This window comes from Manacus vitellinus, unplaced genomic scaffold (assembly GCF_001715985.3).
Source record: "Manacus vitellinus isolate BGI_N305 unplaced genomic scaffold, ASM171598v3 scaffold_12_pilon, whole genome shotgun sequence".
NCBI lineage: Eukaryota > Metazoa > Chordata > Aves > Passeriformes > Pipridae > Manacus > Manacus vitellinus.
This window is the reverse complement of record NW_021938949.1, coordinates 18993510-19015030: the sequence shown is the minus strand read 5'-3', so window position 1 is coordinate 19015030 and position 21521 is coordinate 18993510. Positions and strand designations below refer to the sequence as shown.

At 54.1% G+C, this 21521-nt stretch overlaps 1 protein-coding gene across 1 annotated transcript in view; it reads right to left on the bottom strand.

Annotated features, from left to right (window-relative positions):
• Positions 1-12602: 12602 nt before the first annotated feature.
• The window catches only part of LOC103763297 (ankyrin repeat and fibronectin type-III domain-containing protein 1), a 74983-nt gene continuing 66064 nt past the window's right edge, over positions 12603-21521 (bottom strand). The window contains exons 12-20 of the mRNA XM_018067568.3: positions 20748-20867; positions 20174-20389; positions 19661-19827; positions 19073-19223; positions 18169-18337; positions 17748-17914; positions 16694-16904; positions 15721-16394; positions 12603-13776 (exon numbers count right to left, since the gene is read on the bottom strand). Of these exons, the coding sequence (XP_017923057.3) occupies positions 13489-13776; positions 15721-16394; positions 16694-16904; positions 17748-17914; positions 18169-18337; positions 19073-19223; positions 19661-19827; positions 20174-20389; positions 20748-20867 (2163 nt within the window). The 3' untranslated portion in view covers positions 12603-13488. The remainder of the gene's footprint in view (positions 13777-15720; positions 16395-16693; positions 16905-17747; positions 17915-18168; positions 18338-19072; positions 19224-19660; positions 19828-20173; positions 20390-20747; positions 20868-21521) is intronic.

The following is a 21521-nucleotide window of genomic DNA, read 5'->3' as shown; positions in this document are numbered from 1 at the left end:
GGAACCGCTCGCTGGGGAACGGCTGCTGGGAGCATCCCAAGAGAGGAGGCTGCTCCTGCCAAAATCCAGCCCTGCCAGGAAGATGGCAATGCTGAGATGAGACTTTGGCTGGGATATCCTTGGGCACAGTCCTGTCACTCGGATGATGGGCCCTCACCAGCCCTGCCCAAGGTCCCTGGGCAGGCTCTGACTGTGGGCAGTGTGGCTTTGCCAAAAGCTTTTCAACAAAACCTTCAGCCCGACTCTAGCTTTTCCTTTTGGCGTGTCCCTCCCCTGCCTTTCCAGGTTATTTCCAGTAGTGTGATCACCCAGGTAGTATTTTCAATCCTGCCAAAAGAGGTCAATTGAGTTGTTAGTGAATACTCTAATGAAGAGAGATGCTGCTCAGCTGGCTCGAGCGACACAGGACCCAGTTGTGTGCAATGTGCTCAACATGTGAGGGCTTCAACAAAGAAGAGACCCGAGGAATTTGGCTCTGCTGGAGAGGTCCCAGGTGCCCTGCTCCTGTCCTTGAGGAGAGGGGCAGGTGAAAGATGAACCAGAGGAGGGAAAAGAGGGAATTGGAGAAGCAGAGCAGCCCATGTTAATTTTATTACCTATATATAAATGTGAAGGTTCACATGTGCCAAGTGGAGGTTTGCATGACCTCCAGAGCAGGCAAAGGTGAGCAGATGTGACCAGGAGGACAGGCAGTGATGGCAGGGCAGAGAGGCCTACCAGTGGCTGGGAGAACATGCTCTTACAGCAGGGAAGTGAGCACGTGCCCCATGGCTCGTTACAAGCAGCTCAGGCAATTAATCTCCCCTGCCTTGGGACTTCGGAAGAGAGAAGCAGCAGATTGGTGGCTACGTCCCATGATTTACAATACATCTGATAGTTCTAGCCCATTAATAAAACATGCAGTTGGCCATGAAAGGCACATCTGCCTATTTTAAAGACTATAATAATGGATAAAGCTCTGACACATGGATTTCTGTAAGAAAACTAGCACTGTAAATAGCATTCCAAAATTATGTATTCCGTCAAATTCAATGGGACAGTTATTGTACGTTAATTAAATACTACTGAACTATTCAACAGTTGGATGGTGAATAGAGACCTGATTTTAGAAAGGCACACAGTCCCTCAGAACACCCACAGATTCTCAAGGCTTTTACTGGCATCCCCAGCCTGCAATCAGCTCTGATAACAGCAGGCAGGACAGGAATTCACAGGTCAAGTGACCCATCTGTAAGGAGCTCTGGGAACGTGAGGACATGGTTTAGTGGTGGACTTGGCAGTCCTGGGTTATGGTTAGACTAGATGATCTTAAAGGACTTTTCCAATCTTAACTGTTCCATGATTCTATGAGCACAGATGTAATCCACTTTTCAGGTGATTAAATGATCATGAAAAAGGATTACTCGTCCTCTCTTCTGGAATCAGACCACCCAGAGCAAAACCTGCTCCACAATTTCTCTTTGCTTCTTAAGAAGGGCCTCCACACCCTCCTTACTGTTACCTCTTCCCCCTTCCTGGGATGATCTCCTGACTGCACTGCCTTCCAAGACCTTCTTCACTTTGGTTGACCTGGGCCTGTTGGATGTCTGTCTGGGGCCCTCCAAGCAGTGCAGACCCATTTACATCCAGGGTACAAACAAAGACATAAGAAAGGGCTGACTGCAATGGCAAGGCCCATGTTTGCAATGGGAAGAGAAGTGGGATACAAGAGACAGGTTTTGCCCCAGCTCTAAACTGACCCACTCCAGGCTTGAGATGTTCCCTGGCAGGGATGGAGAGGCCTGGTGGGGGGTCTCCAGGAGTGATGCTGTTCTCATGATCCCACGGGAAACCCTTCTCCGAACTCCTGGGCTGTGTCATATCAGCTTTCACCCATCTCCTCCTGGTGGGGTTTCCTCCTCTTCCTTCTCCACAAACAGCCAGACCAAAAGCTAATGAAGTAGAGACAGACAGACAGACAGAGGTACTTCCAAATCTTCACTGGTGCCTAATGCAGGAGTTCCTAAGGGGGTCTCGTTCTACCCTGTGCTTTGGTCTGGGAGCTTTCGCATGACCCAGCCCAGGACTGCCGAGCTCTCTGCACCAGAGCTGAGTATTGATAAAGCCTGTGGACACTTTCAAGTCTGCTAAAAAGATGTTCTGAGGTGACAGATCTTAAGCAACACACAGAGCCGAGCGCTGCTCTGCTCTCCACACCCTTCCCCGCTGCCGGGAAAACCCAGCCACTATCAGTGATAGCTGGATCCAATTTATTAGGCGCTTCGAGGAGACATTCATCAGGCAGGGAGATAAATAATCTTCAGATGGGACAATTAAATTTAATTGCCTGAAGATTATTTGTCTCCTTCCCTGATGATTGTCTCTGCTGAGCGCCTTATAAATTGGATCCAGCTATCAGCAATATTAACGGCGCTTCCCCTCAGGACTGGCCCAGCTGCCCAGACCGAAACACTGGGCTCAGAATGAACTTTCGCTGTTACAAACTGTCACTGTTATCGAAACTGATGCTGACTCAAGGCTTGTGGGTGTTTTTTTTCTTGTGGTTAGACAGGTCTGTGCTTAAGGTGGCTGGGGTTTCTGGTCCCTGCTGGTGCATCCCAAGCTCGGCAGACCTACCCCCACTCCAATGGCCCCCTGACAGTGATGTCCTGCTTGACAAAGGCTTGAGGAGGGAAGTGCTGAACCCCAAGGTGGAGCATGCAAGGTTTCAGTGGGCCGGATTTTGTTGTGGCTGCAGAAACAAGGAGGCTGTGGGGTCCATACCACACTATGGAGCAGCAATGGCATATTGTGCTGGCTATGAGAAAAATGTTAACAAAGCCACATCTTGGACTAAAGAGACCTTCAAAATGTGTGTGGGCTCACAAATGCCTGTCCCAGCTGGTCTGCCAGCTCGACAGCCAGCACACCGCGGGAGCACAGCCTTTCCATGCGGAGACATCACCAGGGTAGTCACCTTAGTCATGCTACTCCAGGCCAGGACCAAAGCTGGAACCTCTTCAACAACCCAGGAGCCATCAACTCCCTCCTCTGTATACGTCTTAAGTCTGGAAAATATCTTAAATATGGGAGAGGAAAGGGAGGGGTTTGATCCTCAGCTGGTGTAAATCAACGGAGCTCCATTGACGTTGTTGGACGATTACTGAGGCTTATGTCCTCTGACCCCAAAAATTTCTAGGGAGGGAGGTAATGACTGCAGAGCATTCCAGTGTTGCAAGAGATCTTCCTCCAGCCTGACTTCAGGAAGGCTATAACTCCGGGGGCTGGGAAACAGAGGGATAAGTGTCTGGTTGAGGGAAAGGGAGAAGGAAAGACCCAAGATTGCCATCTCTAAGTCCCAACTGGAAACCAAGCTGGAATCAAGCAAGATGGAGCTGTACGGAGCACACAACATGGGGAGATCTCATCCTCCTGTACCTTTCTGAGCGCAGAGGATGGATGGGGCTAGATGTGAGCATCGTGATATTCTGCCCTCACCCTCCTCTGGGCAGTGGTGGAGACTAAAGCATCTGTGAGTCAGGACCAAGTCTAACTGCCCTGATGCCTGCCCTGCACATGGTGTACCATGGAGCAACCAGTGGCTCGCCCCACATCATCCACCCTGCCTGCCTTGGGAAAGCTTTGGGCTGTTGGCAACTGCCAAGGGCCACGGGCAACATAACCCTTGGCTCCAACACCGCCAATCCTATGATGGATGAGCTGTGTCCAGGCGTCCCTGAGCGAGAGGCAGCGCTCGGAGGTGCAGGCCAGGGGCCAGCACTGTGCGCTCCTTCCTGCGAGCAGCGCCGAAAAGACCCTGGAATCAACATGTTTACTGACAGACTCCTGCACTGTTGGCCTGGTTTTCTAAGGAAATGAAGCTTGTGCAATCACATTGTCTGGGGGTGTCTGTTCCTAATAACTTCTCAGTCCACCAGCCAATTCCAATCCAATTTGTCGGAGGGGGAGAGGTCTCAAAGTACTGCATCCTCCCCAGTCTCCTGGCGGCACTCTGGGTGTCCAGCTGGGGTGCAGGTAACTTGGACCAGGCAACGAATAGGAGTATCTTCTACACAAAGTCACTGAGAAGAGCAGCAAGGTCACAGTTGGTGGCCAGTAGGTAGCCCCCAGCCCTGTTGGGAAGAGGACCTCTCCAGCTGTGGCCAGAGCCGGATGCACACCATCAGCTGAGGGAAACATGAGCGTCCGGAAGGACGCGAGCTCCAGCTCGTTAGCACACGTCTGGGCAGAGGAGGACAGAGTCTGCAGCAAGCCATGGCTGCCAGAACGCGTAGAGCTGAGTGCTGAAAAGCCTCCAGCTCCCTGAAGCACCGGGACTGAGGGATTCTCAACTGGAAGGCATGGGCTCCCAGTGGGCAGAAGTCTCTCTTCCGTGGGGGACGGACACTTCCAGGAGCGGAGCCGCGCCGGGGGCACCCGGCCAAGCAGTGTGGGACCCACGGCACGCCTTGTCTTGCTTCAGTCTGACAGGATCTGGACAGTAGTGCCTCGTTTCTCCTCTAGATGCTGGTTTAATTTGCTGAAGGCATTTGATGGTGCACATGGTCTCTCTAGCTCAGCCTTGCCAGTAACATGAGCTTAACAGGGCTGGAGAAGACTATTTTTTAAGTGCCTATACAAACACGATTTGTTTTGTAATAACTCTTCTGTTCTGTTTTGAAGGGGATGATGGCTCTGGGATCTGAGGGGCTTGGAGACAGCTCAGAACAGCTCAAATTCTTCCCCACGTGCTATCAATTAACATCTCCATTAAACACCCATTCAAAGCCACTTCCAACCAGAGCATGACGGCGCAACAGAGCTTGGCTTCATGAAGTCACCCACAATCAGTGACAAATCAAAAAGGGCTTGGTGTGTCCTGTACCAGCCTCACATGGAGATGGGAGATAGCTGCCGATGGAGGGAGCGAGTGTCCCTCCTCAGCTCCTCATCACCACCCAAGACCCAAACCATGGTGAGGGACCTGTTGCATGTGCACTTGTTGGGAGATGCACTCACTGCAGCAGTGGATCACATCCCCTGCTCCCAGGCCAAACCTCTGGTCCCACCAGCATCAAGAGGAACTCTCCAGTTGACTTCACTGAGACTTGACTTTGAGTTAACCTGGCAAAGCAAGAGGACTGGGAAAGCCATCTGGAAGGAAACACCACTACAAAATTGTCCATATGGGTGTTTCCTAGAGACACTCCAATGTATCTTCTGCCTCTATTTTACTTAAACTATCGGCATCCAGGAAACTCGGCCCCTAGCAGAGTACAAGCTGCCTGTCTGCACCACCATGCACATCTTTGTGCCCTCAGGGGTGACCACCAAGGGGACACAGCCTTCTGCTACCATGACTCCATCTCTGCTGGCCATGGCAGCAACGGTACCAGTTGGCCCTGAGCCAGTCACTCTCACATCTTGGACTTGGTACAGATATCTGTGCTTCAGCCTGGGGCAAAAAGGTATGTTTCCATTTTTGGTCAAAATCTGCGATTTAAATACCTGTGGCAGCTTGGGTGCACCAATAATCCATGCTCAGTGCTCAGCCTAGGCTGCAAACCCTATCACAGGGTCTCCCCCTTTGTTAGACATCAAGAAAGCTGAACCTCTTGGTGAAACCAGACAGCACTGGGTCCCACCATGCAGGCAGCCCATCCACTTCTCTTCCCACCCTCCTTCCTGGTCCTACCATCTCACTGTGGTTTCTCTCTAGGTGCTTGCAACACTCAGGGTGGCAGGACAAGGCAGCTCCTGTGAGAGGATGAGACCAGGAACAGCCAGGGCCTGTTCACCAGCCTGGGGGTGTGATCTACACTCGTGTTTTACTGGGTAACAGTGGGTGGGATCTTGGAATATTCTCCCCCCTTGCTTCTATGCCCAAACACACACGGTATTTGTGTCTGTTGTACTGAATGTTACCCGAGGGACCTTTTCTTTAAAGATACCATAAAATCACAGAATCATAGTGTGATTTGGATTGGAAGGGACTTTAAAGCTCATCTTGTTGCAACCTCCCTGCCATGGGCAGGGACACCTTCCACTAGCCCAGGTTGCTTCAAGCCCTGTCCAATCTGGTCTTGGACACTTCCAGGGATGGGGCAGCCACAGCTTCTCTGGGCAACCTGTGCCAGGGCCTCACCACAGATTCAGCTATATGGATCTATAATTAGCTGCTCATTTCCCCCTTCCTTAAGATAAATTTAGCAGACTTTGGTAGCTGGTTCCAGTTTGCTGGTGTCATTGTAGGGCAATCTGAGGGCAGTGACAGTCCAACATGGACAGAAGTGGTGCCCTCCTCTACATCGAGCTGTTGTACGAAAGCCTCCACCCATGACCTGCTTTGCATTGATGGATGGCACCAGAGTGGGTTTTGCTCTTAATGCAGATCATTTAACTGGGTGTGCTGCTCATGAAGGATCAGGAACAGCAGTGCTGGGACTGGGAATAGGGAATATCAGAACACTTAGGGACATAACACCTCCCAGTACTCTGCCCCACCATGTCACTGACCTGCAAACCACAGCACACGCTCTAATCCTTTCCGGGACACTTCACCCTTCTCCAGTGTGTCCAGGGGCTCAGTGGGATGGATTTCTATGGTCTTGCACCTTGTGCATTTGATTTCCAGTTTGGGGGCATTGTCAGAAAACAGCTGTGTTGTGGGAAAACACTGGGAATCAGATGAACTGAAGCCATCATGGTGACAGGTCCCCTACACCTGCAAGCAGGAGAGGTGACATTTGTTTGCGGAGTGCTCTGTTGTGGTTTGGTTGTGGCTGGCTTTGGGAAGACCTTAGAACCCTTTCCAGTGCCTAAAGGGGCTCCAAGAGAGCTGGGGAGGGACTTGGGACAAGGGATGAAGGGACAGGCCAAGGGGGAATGGCTTCCCACTGCCAGAGGGCAGGGTTAGATGGGATATTGGGAAAGAATTGTTCCCTGTGAGGGTGGGAACAGGTTGCCCAGAGAAGCTGTGGCTGCCCCATCCCTGGAAGTGTCCAAGGCCAGGTTGGAGCAACCTGGGCTAGTGGAAGGTGTCCCTGCCCATGGTGGGGGGTGGGACTGGATGGGCTTTAGGGTCCCTTCCAAGCCTAATCGTTCCATGGTTCTGTGAAGTCAAGGACTGCACTCCATCAGTTTAAAAGCTTTCAAAAAAAGAAGAGCAGAATCATAATTTGTCCCTATCTCCATGTACAGATCAAGTTAAACTTCATCAGGACAAGCACATGGGCATCTCCAAAGGTTCTCTGAAGCCCAAGACTGCAAAGTGCACGCTCAGCTTTGAGCATGTGGTTTATGAACTATCACATTAGACTGGGGCTTGAGGGAATACTGATATAAAAACATTGTCTTAACACATTATCTGTTGGATTTTTCTTTTTTCTTCCTACCAAAACCAATCAATTTTAGCCATAGTATAAATGTCCATAAAGGATTCTTGGTTTCAACGGAAGGTATCCTCCCTAATTCTTGAGTTAGAATAAACTTACAGATAGTCACCAGTCAGTTTCCATGTTTTGGTTTTTCAGGTGAAAGTGAGTTTTGTTAAAGAAAAAAATCAGGTTTACTTTTCATTTTTAAGTGGAAATAAAAAAAATGCACTATTGCTTTCCTGTGAATTTATATCTTCATATTTTCAGTTCCTGTTTTCACAATATTTTATTTTTCAGGCTGCTTTGGGAACAGAAGACTTCCCTGTGTCCCAGGAATTTTCTTGGGATGGAAACAGTTGTTTTCTGCCTGCTCTATACGTGGGTTTGGAGAACCTCAAGCCAAAAAATCCTAGACACACCAAAGCCAGCTGGAGCTTTCTGATGGTGCTAATGTCACCTGGACTCTCATCTCCTCCAGCCCAAGTGTCTTCGTGGTTGGGAAATTGCAGTCTTGGTCTAAACTCTGTGTTGTCCAGCCCGGTTCCACATGGGAAGTGGCTTTGCCCACAGCGGACAGAGCAGACCAGTGTGTGTGTTCTCGGGGAGCCTGGGCTGCCTGAGCAAAGGCTCCTTGACACAAGCCTTGGGCCAGTGGTGTTTTGCTCAGCAAAACCGCATCCTCCGTGGGCATCTCAGCTGGCCATGGAAAGTGTGGGCAACCTGCAACCCCTTGATTCTACCCACCATAAATGTGATCACAGCACATTTCAGTTCCACGGCAGTGCTATTTATAGGCCACGTGGGTAAACAGGCTGTGTCACTGCACAGGCGTGGTACAGAGTTCCTACAGATGGTAGAGCATGGATTAACTTGGTAATTGCATGTGCCAGAGTGGCCCTGGAACTTCCACTGTGTTTTGGATGGCTGGGGTGGCTCTTGCTTGTGTTCTTGTCCCCTGTTTGAGGGTAGAAAGGCTTCCGCTGCCTTCACTGGGGCAGGCTCAGAGCACCCTGCCTCTGTGGCCACTGCAGCAGCTCTTCAACTCTCCTATAACCAGCGCTGAGGAAAGAAGAAGCGTCCCAGGCAAAAAAAAGAACAAAGAAGAAGGGACAGGGGAGGAAGAAAGAAAAAGGCAAAAAAAGGGAAAAACCCCCAAACCTCCAAACAACAACAACAAAAAAATCCAACAAAAAGCCCCACCTAATCAAACAAACAAAACAAAACACCCCAAACCCCAAAACATCCCAGTGTCTCAGACTCAGAGAGAAAAACTTGGGAAACATAAAGCTGGATTCATGTCTGATAAACTGAGCAACTCCCTTCGGATGGGATAAAAGCAGATCAGACGCTTTAGAACTGATGACAACAAGCTCCTGATTTTGGGCAGGAATTTCAGTGTCACAAATTGTGTTTCTTTCTATGAATATGCACAATGTGAGCAAAACACCACTCAGGCAGGGCTCCTCTGGTGATGGAAATGAAAACATTCCCATTAACCTCCATGGTTAATGTACTCCAGTTTTCTCCTGCTGTGCTTCTGGACCACGGTCTATCTCCAAGTGGAAGGAGGAGAAGACCTGTTTGGCCCCCTGCACAAGCTGGTATTTTGCTTTCACTGTGCCCAGAAGCAAAAACTAATACACTGATCTGCATTCAAATGCTGTTAGTGATGCAAGTGACCTTGACAGAGAGACAAGAAAAAAGCCCTCACAAAATACAAATTGTTCTGCAGCGTCATCTTTTGGTGCTCCACAGCACCTGGAAGAGGAGTCCACACATCCCAGCTGAGGAGAATGGTCCCTGCCTCCAAGGGAAGGTGGGAAATGCCTTCCCATGTGGTGCCCACTACTGCCCTCAGACCCTTTGCCCCACCTCCCACGTGGCACTGCTCAGACCGACCCCTGCTCAGGGCAGATTTTTAGGGATGCACATCTCCAGCTTGTGGGATTGTCTGTGGAAGGCTGGAACCAAACCCAGGAAGGGGTGGTGTGTGTGGGCAGGGTGTTGGGGTGGCAGCAGGACCGGGGCAGTGCCCGTCCCTGTGCTGGCACTGCTGAGGCACCTGAAGCCCTGGGGGCAGTTCTGGGCCCCTCACAACAGGAAACACATTGAAGGGCTGGATCGTGTCCAGGGAAGGGAATGGAGCTGGGAAGGGGCTGGAGCAGCAGGAGCGGCTGAGGGAGCTGGGGGAGCTCAGCCTGGAGAAAAGGAGGCTCAGGGGGGACCTTCTGGCTCTGCAACTCCCTGACAGGAGGGGGGAGCCAGATGGGGCTTGGGCTCTGCTTCCAGGGAACAAGGGACAGAAGTGGAAATGTCCTCAAGCTGTGCCAGGGGAGGTTTAGATGGATATTGGGAAAATTTCTTCATGGAAAAGGCTCTCCAGCCCTGGCACAGCTGCCCAGGGCAGTGGTGGAGTCCCCATCCCTGGAGGGATTTAAATGCTGTGTGGATGTGGCACATGGGGACGTGGGTCAGTGGTGGCCTGGGCAGTGCTGGGGGAGCAGTTGGATTCAATGATCTTAGAGCACTTTTCTGACCTAAATGGTTCCATGATTCTGTGATACAAGTGCAGAGGGGTTAGTGAGCACTAAAGGTGCCCACCTGGGCTCAGGTGGGTGCAGGTACAGGTACAGGTGCCTCTGCACCTGGGACAGGCTGTGTGACTGGGGACATGGACACCACAGGGACAGTTATATCTGTGTGGGCGACACAGGTCTGTGCAGGAGCAGCATCCCTAAGCCCCTGCATTCTCACCTGCCTTGCCCATTAAAATACTGGAGAAAAGGGATGCTACAAGCCAAATGATGCCTCTTCCATATCCACCTCCACTGCTTCCCCAAGTGGGGAGAGAGCAGGGCTGAGGTCAGGTGCTCTGGTAATTTTCCTCCATTACTGGTACCGTGGGGTGCATGCCAGGTCCCCATGGAGAAAGCTCCTTCATCAAACCCCTGCACCACTGTCTGGAGACCTACCATGGCTAATGTTCTCAATCCTTGTGCTGCCTGGGGTGACTGCTCCTCACCTGACAGCATGCCTTGTCATACCATGTCACCTTGGGCAGCCACCTTGGCTCCCCACAGCCCTTAACATTGAGACAGCAGCCTTAAAAGCTGCCACAGACAGAGCCTACTGGTTTCTATTCCCATTCCTTGGCCACAGAGAAGGTCAAGAGAGCATCTGAAGGCTTTGCAACCTGTTCAGGAAGAAAACATTGGGATGTACCCATGAAACCACCCAAGGAGAGAATGAGAATGTGAAAGGAAGCAACCACCTTGCAAGTGAAGACTGAGAGGAGGCCTCATCAATCTGTACGAATGCCTCCAAGGGGTGTCAGAGGATGGTGCCAGACTCTTTTCAGTGGTGCCCAGCGACAGGAGGAGGAGTAATGGACATAAACTAAAACACAAGCTGTTCCACCTCAACATGAGGAAGAACTTCTTTCCATGGAGATGGCAGAGCGCTGGAACAGCTGCCCAGGGAGGGCTTGGAGTCTCCCTCTCTGGGGACCTTCTAAACCCACCTGGACATGTTCCTCTGCAATTTGCTCCAGGTGACCCTGCATGGGCAGGGAGTTTATGATTGACCGGATGATCTCCAGAGGTCCCTAATTATTCAGTGATTCTGTGAGGAGTGTGTTACATCAGGACATCACACATCCTGGTACCCCTGGTTGGGGGGCTTCCTATGCAACTGATATGCAACTCCTACCCTTCCTACTCTGACTGCATCCAACTCTGCTCCTACCCAGGCCCCTGCTCTTTCCCTCTTCCTCTTCCAGGCAAGGGGAAGAGGTCTCATAAACCCATGTACTGTTCCTTGCAGCCAAGTGATACATGTTGCTGTGTGGATAGAGAAAATCCTGCAGAAAAGCCTTCACGGCCAGTGAGATCCTTCCACAGGCAGACCTCCCCACAGAGAAGTGTGGGCAACCAGCTCCCAGCAGGGTCCACCCTGGCCAAAGAGACAGCATCTGGCTTTGGGTCATGGCTCCATCTCTCTCGATGGAGTAGGGCTTCTAGGAAGGGAGAACAAATTCGTAAGGAAAAGGGAGGCCTTTTTCCCCTTTGGGGTCAAATAAAAGGGCAGCAGGAGTTGCACGGCTCCATGCTGAGGAGCATCAGGAACCCAGATGTAGCTCTCTGTATGTAGCCCTGATCTAACGCTCTATTCATTCCGTGACTTCCAGAAAGCCATTTAGTTTTCCACCAGTTGTGTCTTCCCTCTCCCCTGCCCCAGGCTCTGAGCATCAGTAGGTGACACATGTGAAGGGAAGGGCCACCCTGCAGCTCCCGCCTCTTTGGGATGTCAATGCCCGTGGATGCCCAACAAGGACAAACTCCATGGGAACCTATGCACTCACCAACCCACTTCTCCCTTGACCCGGGAGAGTGGGATTGGTTTTAACTTGAGGCAGAAGACAAGCAAAGGAGAGAGGAGATGGGAGAAGTGCCTTTTAAAGCGTTCCTTTGTCGCTCGCCTCCACGTCCCATGGTGGTGCCTGCGCTGACGTCAATGTGGTGCCGTTGATTTGCACCAGCTGAGGGGCTGGCACACGATCCTCCCCTCCAGAGTGGCTCTGACGTGGGGCGGGGAAGGGCTCGTGCTGGGATATATCCCTGCCCGTGCCACACAGTGTGTGCCGCAAGGCGAGAGCCACAACCCTCTGAGGAGCGGCAGCAGAGCCATGTGGCTGCCCACAGAGCCCCTCCTTCGCCCCAGCACCCAGGGATGGGGGTCTGCTGTCCAGCCCTAACCCCTCTATGCCAAGAGAAGGGCAGCGAGGTGGCTGCTGAAGGGCCATCAGCATCAGGAGCCTCACCTTGCCAAGGACCACCCGACTCACACCTTGCTCGCAGTGCCTGTGCCAGCTGGGATAGACCTGGGAGCTCTCCTGGGAGCTCTCCTGCCTTCCCACTCCTCTCCTGGGCTTCTTCCCTTGCTGGAGGCTGTGGGACCAGATCAATGCATTGAGCTGCAGATGCTTGGGCCCTACAACACTGGGATTCCACTATCACGTGGAGGTGATGCCTTGGCATGCCCAAGCTTATTCTACTGCCTTCCAGAGCAATGGAGCCTGGAAAAACAACTTTAACTTTCTCTTTTCTCCCACACACATGATTTGCATGGTAATGTAACGCTCCGCAGCGTGGAAAGCTCCTGGGAAAGATGAGCCCAGCCCTTGGAACTGGGGCTGGTTTGGGAGATCACGGAATGCTACGCATCAAGCAGCAAGAAGGACAAGGGATATGCAGTCAGCAGCAGTCATTTTTACTATGGACCACAGGAGATCAGAAAAATAACCTTGGTAACAGGAGACCTAGTGGCTAACAAAATGTCATGCTGTAGAACGTACAAGAGAGGCCAAGCACAATCACCAGAACAAAACAGCACCCAGGAGGACAGGGAAGCCCAGGGGGTTGCAGGAGATGCCCTAAAGCAAACCTCTAGTGGTATTGACATGTCTGCATGAGCGTGGGGTCCTTGGAAACAAGTCAAAGGGTCTTTACCTCTTCCCCAACTCCAGTGGCTCTGGCACAATGATTATTGACTTTTCCAGAATAAAAATAATAATATAATTTTGTTCCAAGAACTATGCGCGAGAATCATTTCTCCAGGTGCAATGAAAGGAGGGCAGATAGGAAAATACCCTTCCCAGGGCTGGCCTTGTGGCTTGTGCCCTCCCCTTACTGACACTCCAGCCCTCCCCAGCAATCCTTTGTGGTTTTGCCTTCAGTGAATCCCAAACAAGGTTTTTCAGAAAAAGAAGAAAGGGCATAAAAAAGGTATTGCTGCTTCTTCTTGTAATATTTTTCCTCTCTTTCTCCCCCCTCTTCCTCCTTAAAAATGTTTACTTTCAAAAATTCCATTCCTGCAGAGATTCCTCCCGAGCTCTGAGGTCTCTGCACTCCACCCTCCTCTTCCCCTGTCAGAAAAACTGAGTCTCGATGCCTCTTTGGTTAAAAAAAAAAAAATTAAAAAAATAACACAAACAAATAACACACAGCCCAGTATGATCCCATTCCACCCTGCGGACGCCTGATGAGAGGGTGTCTGTGGAAGAAGGAAGCATCAGAGACGAGCTGTCTGCTCTGGAAGCTGAGGTTCCCGCGCTGCCCCGTCGGCTCTCCTCCTCTCATACGGTGGTCGCCGGCCCGTACTGGAGCACCAGAGGGGAGGTCTCCTTGATCCGGACGTAGAACTGCCCCTCGGGCCGGCTGGTTTGGAGGGACAGAGGCAAGAAGTCATCGGGAAGCCACCGTTCGCTCTCGTCGGAGGCGAACACCAGTCCGAAGTGCTCCAGCTGCTCCTCGCCGTAGCAGACGGCGGCCGAGCTGCCCAGCACGCCCCGGGAGATGTCATTCATCTCCAGCACCACCAACTTCACCACCTCCCCGGCGGATGTCTGGCTGGTGATGTGCAGCTGCAGAGAGAGAAAGGTGGGAGAGACGGATGGTAAGGGGGTGGAATGAGGAGGAAGCAGGGGCCAGCGGCAGCACACGGTGTGGAGGAACAGTGAGGGCGGAGGAACAGCCACCCCAGTGGTGCCCGGTGGTGTCAGGGCCCAAACCCATGGACTGCTGTCTCTGAGTCCTTACTGCTCAAGTCTTGCATGTGCCACCTACAGCTCTGCTCAGGCTGCCCCACCACCAGCTGTAGCTAGAGAGGGACAGTCCCAGCCTTGCTCCTGACACCATGGAGGGACCTGTGTGAAGTCCCTCTTGTGCGTAGGGTCCAGACTATCAGACCAGCTGGACCACAACAGCTCGGCCAAACTACAGCTGAAGCCTCTTCAGGACATGGCGCTAAATTTCATCCCATTCACAAGCAGCAGTCATCTTTACTATGGCGTTCTCTCACCAACAGCCACCCTTCCCCCTCTCCACTACCCTGGGGACAGCCCTCTGAATCCCAAATACTGTCGAGAGAATGAGCTCAGTTGGCTGCTACCAGCTCTGGGAGCCACTACTTGACTTCCAAAGCCCGAAGGCAGGACATCCGTCCTCGCCTGGGCACGGCGACGGTTTCCTTTGGCACATCCGTAGGAGCTCGCAGTGCCCTGGCAGGGTGGTCCGAGCCCTCGGCCCACGTGAGCCCTGCCAGCTCTGCACAGCCGTGGCAGGGCTCAGCTGATTTATGCCAGCCGAGGAGCTGCGCCTTTGAACTCAGCTTTCTTTGAGCGGAGCATCGTAAAACGCTTTCAAGCAGGCGTGTCCAGAGCTTTGCAACTTCAAAAGCCATGTGGGCAGCCCGCCAGGAACCCGAGGGCTGCACTTCAATTCCATACAAATCTATGGGCATTCCTCAAGTGGAAAAGAGTACTGCAAGGCAGAGCCCTCTCTGCTAGGATGTCTGCTGGGTGCAGAGACACCGGCTATCAAACCTCCCCAGCAACAAACCCATCAGCTTGTTGGCTCTGTCCTTCCTCTGCCCTTTCTTTAGGGTCTGTTTCAACACAAAGTACTCCATGATTTAAGGATTTTCTGCTCCATCATCCTCAGTCCTGGGCACCAGGAATGTTTCAGAAGGGAAATTTCAGCAGGGGAAGGATCTCCATGGCTGGGACCAAAGAAAGCTGCAGATCCAGAGGGAGGCCTGTCTAGGATGTTTGTCCTGGGGATTGTCCTCCATGGGGGATTCCACCTGGAGCAGCTGTGAGTGATCAGAGCTGGGGGGTCAGCTCTTGGCAGCAAAGCTCTTGTGGAGAGGACTCATGTCACAGCTGCACCAGCAGAGCCCAGTGCCTGCAGCACAGAGGCAACTCTGCCTGCTCCCCCAGCTGGGACTGGAGTGGGTCCTGCCACTGGTGTTGCCACGGGCTGGAGACGAGTGGCTTCTGCTCTCCAGGGGAAGGCTGGAGCTGGGAGCACAGTCCCAGGGAGGGGAGGTTGTGGGAGGGACATGGGCAGGGCAGAGGGGTGACAGCTGAATTTCAGGTGGGGAGGATCATGTGTTTGAACACCAAGACATGGCGAGGGAAACCCACCAATGCGTCCTTTGGTCACTGCCTGCCCACACTGGGTGACGCCAACCTACTGTCAGCAGCTGAACCACAGACCAAGAGCTGAAATGCAGCTTCACTGCCCTGCACCCTAAATTCCCTACAGGTGGCTCTGGATCACTCCTTCCACAGCAGTGGCTGTCTCTCCTGCAGAGCCATGTACCTAGTCCTGCCAGGAGCCTCAGCACTACACCAGGGATTCAGGGCAGGAGTGCTGTGGGTCTCCAGGAGACCTTACCCCTTGGAGGATGGGGAGGGCTGTGCCGGGGTGGGCATGCAAGCCCCACTGCCTGTGTCCCCATCCTGCCAGCCCCGTCCCTCCAGGCGCGGCAGAGCTGCACCACTGCCCACTGCAGGCTCCGGTACCTTGACACTGGTCTCTTTGGAGAGTCCTGTTTCATACTGAGGGCAGACCCGCAAGGTGACAGAGCCCGGCTTCTTCCCTTGGTCGGCCAAGCACCCTGGCTGCTCTGGCTGCTGTTCTGGAAAGTTCTGAGTCCACTCATCCGAGCGTGTCCGGCAGACGGGCTCAGAGCCCTGCCCGCCCCGGCGGCGCTCAGGGCTGGGCGTGGAGCCAGTCCCCAGCCTGAGCTGGTCACAGTGGCCTGTGGTCCTGCTCTCTGTCGGGGAGCTGTTGACAGAGCCAGGGCAGGACTTTCTGGGGGCCTGGCAGTGGGGTTTGGGGAAGTCCAGGCTGCTGGTCCGGACGCAGTATGCCTGTCGCTTCTCCGTGATGCGCAGCAGCTCAATCTGCCGGCTGGGCAGGACGAAGTCGCTGTCGTAGAGCTCAGGGGGTGGCCGGTGCTCCTCGGGCGGTGGCGGTGGCGGTGGCGGTGGGGTCTTGAGCTCGTGGGTCTGCAGGACATCCGGGGCGCTGTCCCGCAGGGTGCGGACGGCTCTCCGGCTGCAGCACTCGGGCCCTGAGGGTGAGTACACCAGGTCGAGCTCCTTCGGGCTCTGAGCCCGGCTGGAATCGTAGTCGCTGTCGGTGGCCAGGAACACCTCCGATGAGCCTTCCTCATCCGACAGCCCGTGAGAGTCTGCAAGGGGGTGAGAGAAGCAAAGAGGGGCTCAGTCTTAGTGTGGACAACCCCAGCTGAGGGTTTGCACCAGGTGGAATCCAAAGAAGCCCCTGAGGTTTTACCCCCTTGTCATACACCCGTGCTGCACTCGCCACGGCACAGGCAGAGCTGAGGCTGGCTGCCCTGCCCTACTCCTGACTCCAGCCCTGCCTGTACTCTGGCTGCCCAGTGCAGGCCACTGCAGGCACCTCTGACCCCCTGAGCACGGGCAGCCCCCTGAGCCCACCAGGCAGGAGCTTGCACAGCCAGGCCCCTACCAGAGTTGAGCTTGCGGCTGGTCTCTGGCGAGGGCACCGGGGAGGGAAGGTAGTCGAGGTGGGACGAGGAGGATCGGGTTTTCTCCTTCATTGCCCCCCCAGCCTCGCTGAGGAAACCGCTGAGAGACACCCCACAGGAGGGCTGCTTGTAGCGGGCGTGCTGCAGGGCGTCCATGATCCAGCGCATCTCCCGCCAGATCTCCTCCATTTGCTGCCAAAATAGGAAACGGAGGATCCCGTTCAAACAGCAAATTACAGCAGCAAAAAAGCCCCACGGCAAAACACGGGCTCTGCCCACACACCTCTCCCAAGAGCTCTGGGGGATTCTCAAGAAAGCACTCTCAGGTGGGAGGGCGCTCCAGCTGCTGGTTCAGCAGGACCTGTCTGCTGCAGGCAGGGTGTTGGGGACAGGGGTAGTGTGGGATGCTTTTTTGCAAGTCCATCTCAAAATGCACTTGCAGGCCCTTTTCTAGCAAGGAGGGGACATGCAGAGCCTTTGGCTCTTTCCTCAGGATTTTTAATGTGATCACTGCAGTAAGAAGTTGCTAAAGTAACTGCAGCCTGGAGAAGAGAAGACCTTAGAGCCCCTTCCAGTGCCTAAAGGGGCTCCAAGAGAGCTGAAGAGGGACTTTGGACAAGAGCCTGGAGTGACAGTTCAAGGAGGAATGACTTCCCACTGCCAGAGGGCAGGGTTACATGGGATATTGGGAAGAAATCCTTCCCTGTGAGGGTGGTGAGGCCCTGGCACAGGTTGCCCAGAGAAGCTGTGGCTGCCCCAAGCCTGGAAGTGTTCAAGGCCAGGTTGGACAGGGCTTGGAGTAACCTGGTCTAGTAGAAGGTGTCCCTGCCCATAGCAGGGGGTGGAACAAGGTGAGCTTTAATGTCCCTTCTAACCCAAACCATTCTGTGATTCTATGGAAGCCTGGTCTGCTGTTGCCCATCAGCCACATCAGAGAAACCCCACGAGGTCAAAGCCACCAAGGCCAGGGAACAGCCCCTGCTCAGGTGCTCCTGTATGACTGTCCTGGCAGGTCCCATGGCTCCCACCCCATACCTGGATGTAGTCCTGAACCTGTTGGTGCCTCTGCTTGGCGGTGGAGAGCTCAGCGTCAGAGAAAGCCTCCCTGAGGCTCTGCTGGGAGAGGAGCGACTCCAGCTCCAGGAGGGCAGACACCTGGCAGTACTGGGTGATGAACTCACGGTCATATGTGAAGAAGTGGACTGGGGAGAGGAAACAAGAGAGGGGGGATGAAAAACATCAGGTCCTTTGCTGTGGATGTCCTACACACTCTTCCCTATCAATCAACACAAGGAGGAGGCAATGCTGTCCACTAGTGCAGCCAGACAGCCCTCAGCACATCCCTCCACTCCTCCTCTCCAGGGAGGTGAGGGAGCTCCAGCCCACCCCAGCTCTCAGGAGGTCTCAGGGGACAAGGAGGCCAGCAGGATTGGGTTTTGGCATCCCCTCTCCTCACCCAGCTCGAAGATCTGCAGCGGCAGTGTGAGGAAGCCAGAGCGAGGGGTGTAGGGGTTGTTCTGGCCTGGAGCAGTGCAGACATCGTCTGATGGAGGCAGCAGCAGCAGGAAGGAGACCTGATCCCCAAAGTCCAGCACTTCTTGGCTGTACAGACGGAAATCTTTGGCCTGCAAGAACACAGTGAAGGTAACAATGGCAAACATCACCTGGTGGGCCCTCTGCCAAGTCCTCATGCATAGAGGGACCACCTGCAGTCAGGGGACACTGCTGCTTCAGCACACAACCAGAGGCTCCTTGCTTCCAGTGTAATCTGCACTTCTCACTTCCTCTCCATTCTCCTAAAAGTCTCCAAACTACTGGTTAAAGTTTCCATGACAGGGTCTTGGGGAAGAAGTGCCACACGATGATCTCAGTGCAGGGAGGTGACCTCATAGCTGCCCAGCCAGATGCATGTGCCTTGGCACTGGGGCTGCTGGGTACCTTCCCAGCAAATACTTGGCATGGTGGAAGAGGGTTTCTCCCCACACAGTCTGACCCCAGGGGCTGCAGCTCCAGCCCACCACTGACCAGGGGCCAGCCTGCTTCGGAGGAGCAGAGTTGGGCTGGTCTCATGCTGCCCAAGACTAAACCACGTGCAGGCAGTAATGCAAACCCAGATTCACTGTCCTTGCTTTGGAGGTACAGGTGAGGGCAAACAGCTCCTGGAGACACTGTCCCTGGGATGGCAGATGCTTCAGACTTGCCCATCACTCACCTTCTATTTGCACAGGACTAAAATGTCATGGGTGCTTCATTCCCGTGAGGAGGGCCTGGGGCAGAGGTTCCCCGCCTGCTGCAGTGACCAGCACATGCTCACAGCCCCTTCCCCTCCCTCCTTCCCACACCTCGGCACCTGCCTCTACCTCTTGCAATGGGATGTTGACCAGGGTCATCAGCTCCTTGATGGCCACTTGGAGCTCATGAAACAAGGGGTTCTGGGAGGTGTCAGCCTCTGGCTCTGCAGGAATGGACTCCTCCACGCTGGCCATTTTCTGCAGCCATTCCCACTCCTCCCTGGAGAAGGACAGAGACAGGCAGATGAAGGAGAGAGTAGCTCAGGCTGGACCTGGACACACAAGCTCTATGAGAGCTGTGTTTGTTCAGCTGTTCCTCTCCAAAAAGTGCAGCATCCCAAGGAAAGTGCAAGCTGTGGAGGTAGAGAGTGAACTTGGTTTGCACCAGCTCCAGGCTGAATCACAGAACCAAAGAATATCCTGAGTTTGCAAGGGACCCACAAGGATCATTGAGTCCTGCACAGCATAATCCCAGCAATCCCACCTTATGCCTGAGAGTACTGCACGGCAGGCAGCCGGGATTAGAGGGAATATTACGCCGCTGCCAGGAACTTGGGAGCAGAAGCAGGAGGTGATGGTGCTGTCAGGCTGGATGGGACGGAGCAGCCTGGCTGCCCTGGCTGAGCTGCCCTGGCTGAGCTGCCATGCAAGCCCCACCTGGAGATGTTGGGGTTGGAGCGAATCTTGACGTGGCACAGGATGTTGGGGAGCTGCTCCGGTACCAGCACTCGGATCTGATCCACGGCACTGCAGAGCTTCAAGTAGCCCAGGTAGAGGCCCGGGGAGAGGGCATGGGTGCTCCTCTGGTGGTAAGCCAGCTTGTCCTGAGGAGAGAGGCACTGCTGGACTGAGCGAGCCCTCACAGCACAGCTCTCACCTGCCTCTGCGCTGATGCCATGGCACAGCCAGCCCAGATGGAGAAGAGGAGAGGCAGAGCAAGAAACCCAGTGCTGCCAGGGTGAATTCGGCACCAACCTGATGCCTCCCCTTGAAACAACAGGATTTTTGGAGGCTGGCTGGGCTGTGCTCCCTGTTTGCCGACAGCCAGGACCAGACCCTTGGTGGCCTGGGCTCTGCCATGACCTTTCCAGCCCGAGGGGGAGCAGGGAGCACTGGTGGTCCCCAGTGGAGCCCACTGCAATGCCCTGTCCCAAGGGCCCCGACACACACCTGGATGGAGATCAGCAGTGTGTCCAGAGCTGTGGGCTCCTCCGGGGAGGACACGGACTTGCGGCTGGTCTGCAGCTTGCAGATGGGAACCCAGCGGACACTCTCGAACGTCTGGTTGGTCTTCACCTCCTTCAGGGTGACAATGAGGATGTTGCCCTGCTTGTCTTTGACGGGCTCAAAGAAGATCTGGCCCAGGTCCTGAATGCCCAGCAGCCCCTGCAAAATGGGGTGGGAGGGCAGGAGAAAGCAGAGTGTCAGGGGACATCCTGGAGGCACAGTGCTTGTGGGTCTGCGCAGCTGGGATGTGACTGCAGCTGCTGGAAACCAGTCTGCCCAGCAAAGCACCCTGATGGCCCCCAGCCCCTCTGCATGAGACTGCCATGATGCCTGGCACCTCATTGTCCCACAGCCAGGGTGCTGCCAGGGAGGACAAGTCAGGGACATACAGTCCATGGACCAAGACGTGGGCAGGACCGGCAGACCCCAGGCTTGTCCTGGCTGTGCTGCTCCCAAGGAAGCCTGGCCCCCGGTGTCCCACCAGAAGGGTTTGTTCCCCAGCCAGGCTCACCCTCACCTGCATCTGTGAGATGGCCAGCAGCATCTTGAAGCGTGTCTGCAGGATGCAGGAGCAGGACGACTGGGACACAGTGACACACTGCCGCAGCCACAGGATCTCATCCCACATGCATGACACCTGCAGCACACAGCACACCAAGGGCTGTCACTGCCACAGACGGGTCACAACGAGGTGTTTGGGGGAAATTCATGTGCCTTTCTGGTTGAGCTGGGTTAGGAATGTGCATGGGCACACAGCACCTCTCAGCAGGGGTGCAAATACCCGTGCCACAGACATCCTGATACGCCTCCAGGGCCTGTACCAGGCCATGTCCACTCAGATATCCATCCTCCTCTAGGACCTTCAGTTTGAATAGAACTAGCCAAGGGAGTAAGGGAGAAGAAAGCCTTCTCCATCAGTAGATAAGAACCATCCAGCAAACTGTTTTGACCCTGAGCTGCCCACATACCCTTTCCCTAAGTCTGCTGACAGTGGAGGACCCAGCAGCAGCACCCTGCACCTCCTACAACAGAGGTAGAGTTGCTGTGGCAGGATGCTGAGGTGAAGCAGTTCAGCAGCTGAGAAGCCACTGCCATCCCTGTGGAGACACAGTGCCCACTCATCCCGGCACACAGCCTGCCTGGTGGGGCACTGGTCTGTCGCACACCTTTAGGTTTCCAGGGACTGGGATGAAATGCTGTTCCCTGGTGGTTTCCTGGTCTGTGCTGAACCCCAAGCATCAGGCCCATGGGCTGCCTGCACTGCCAAGCCCCAGAGCTTGGGCTGGGGGGG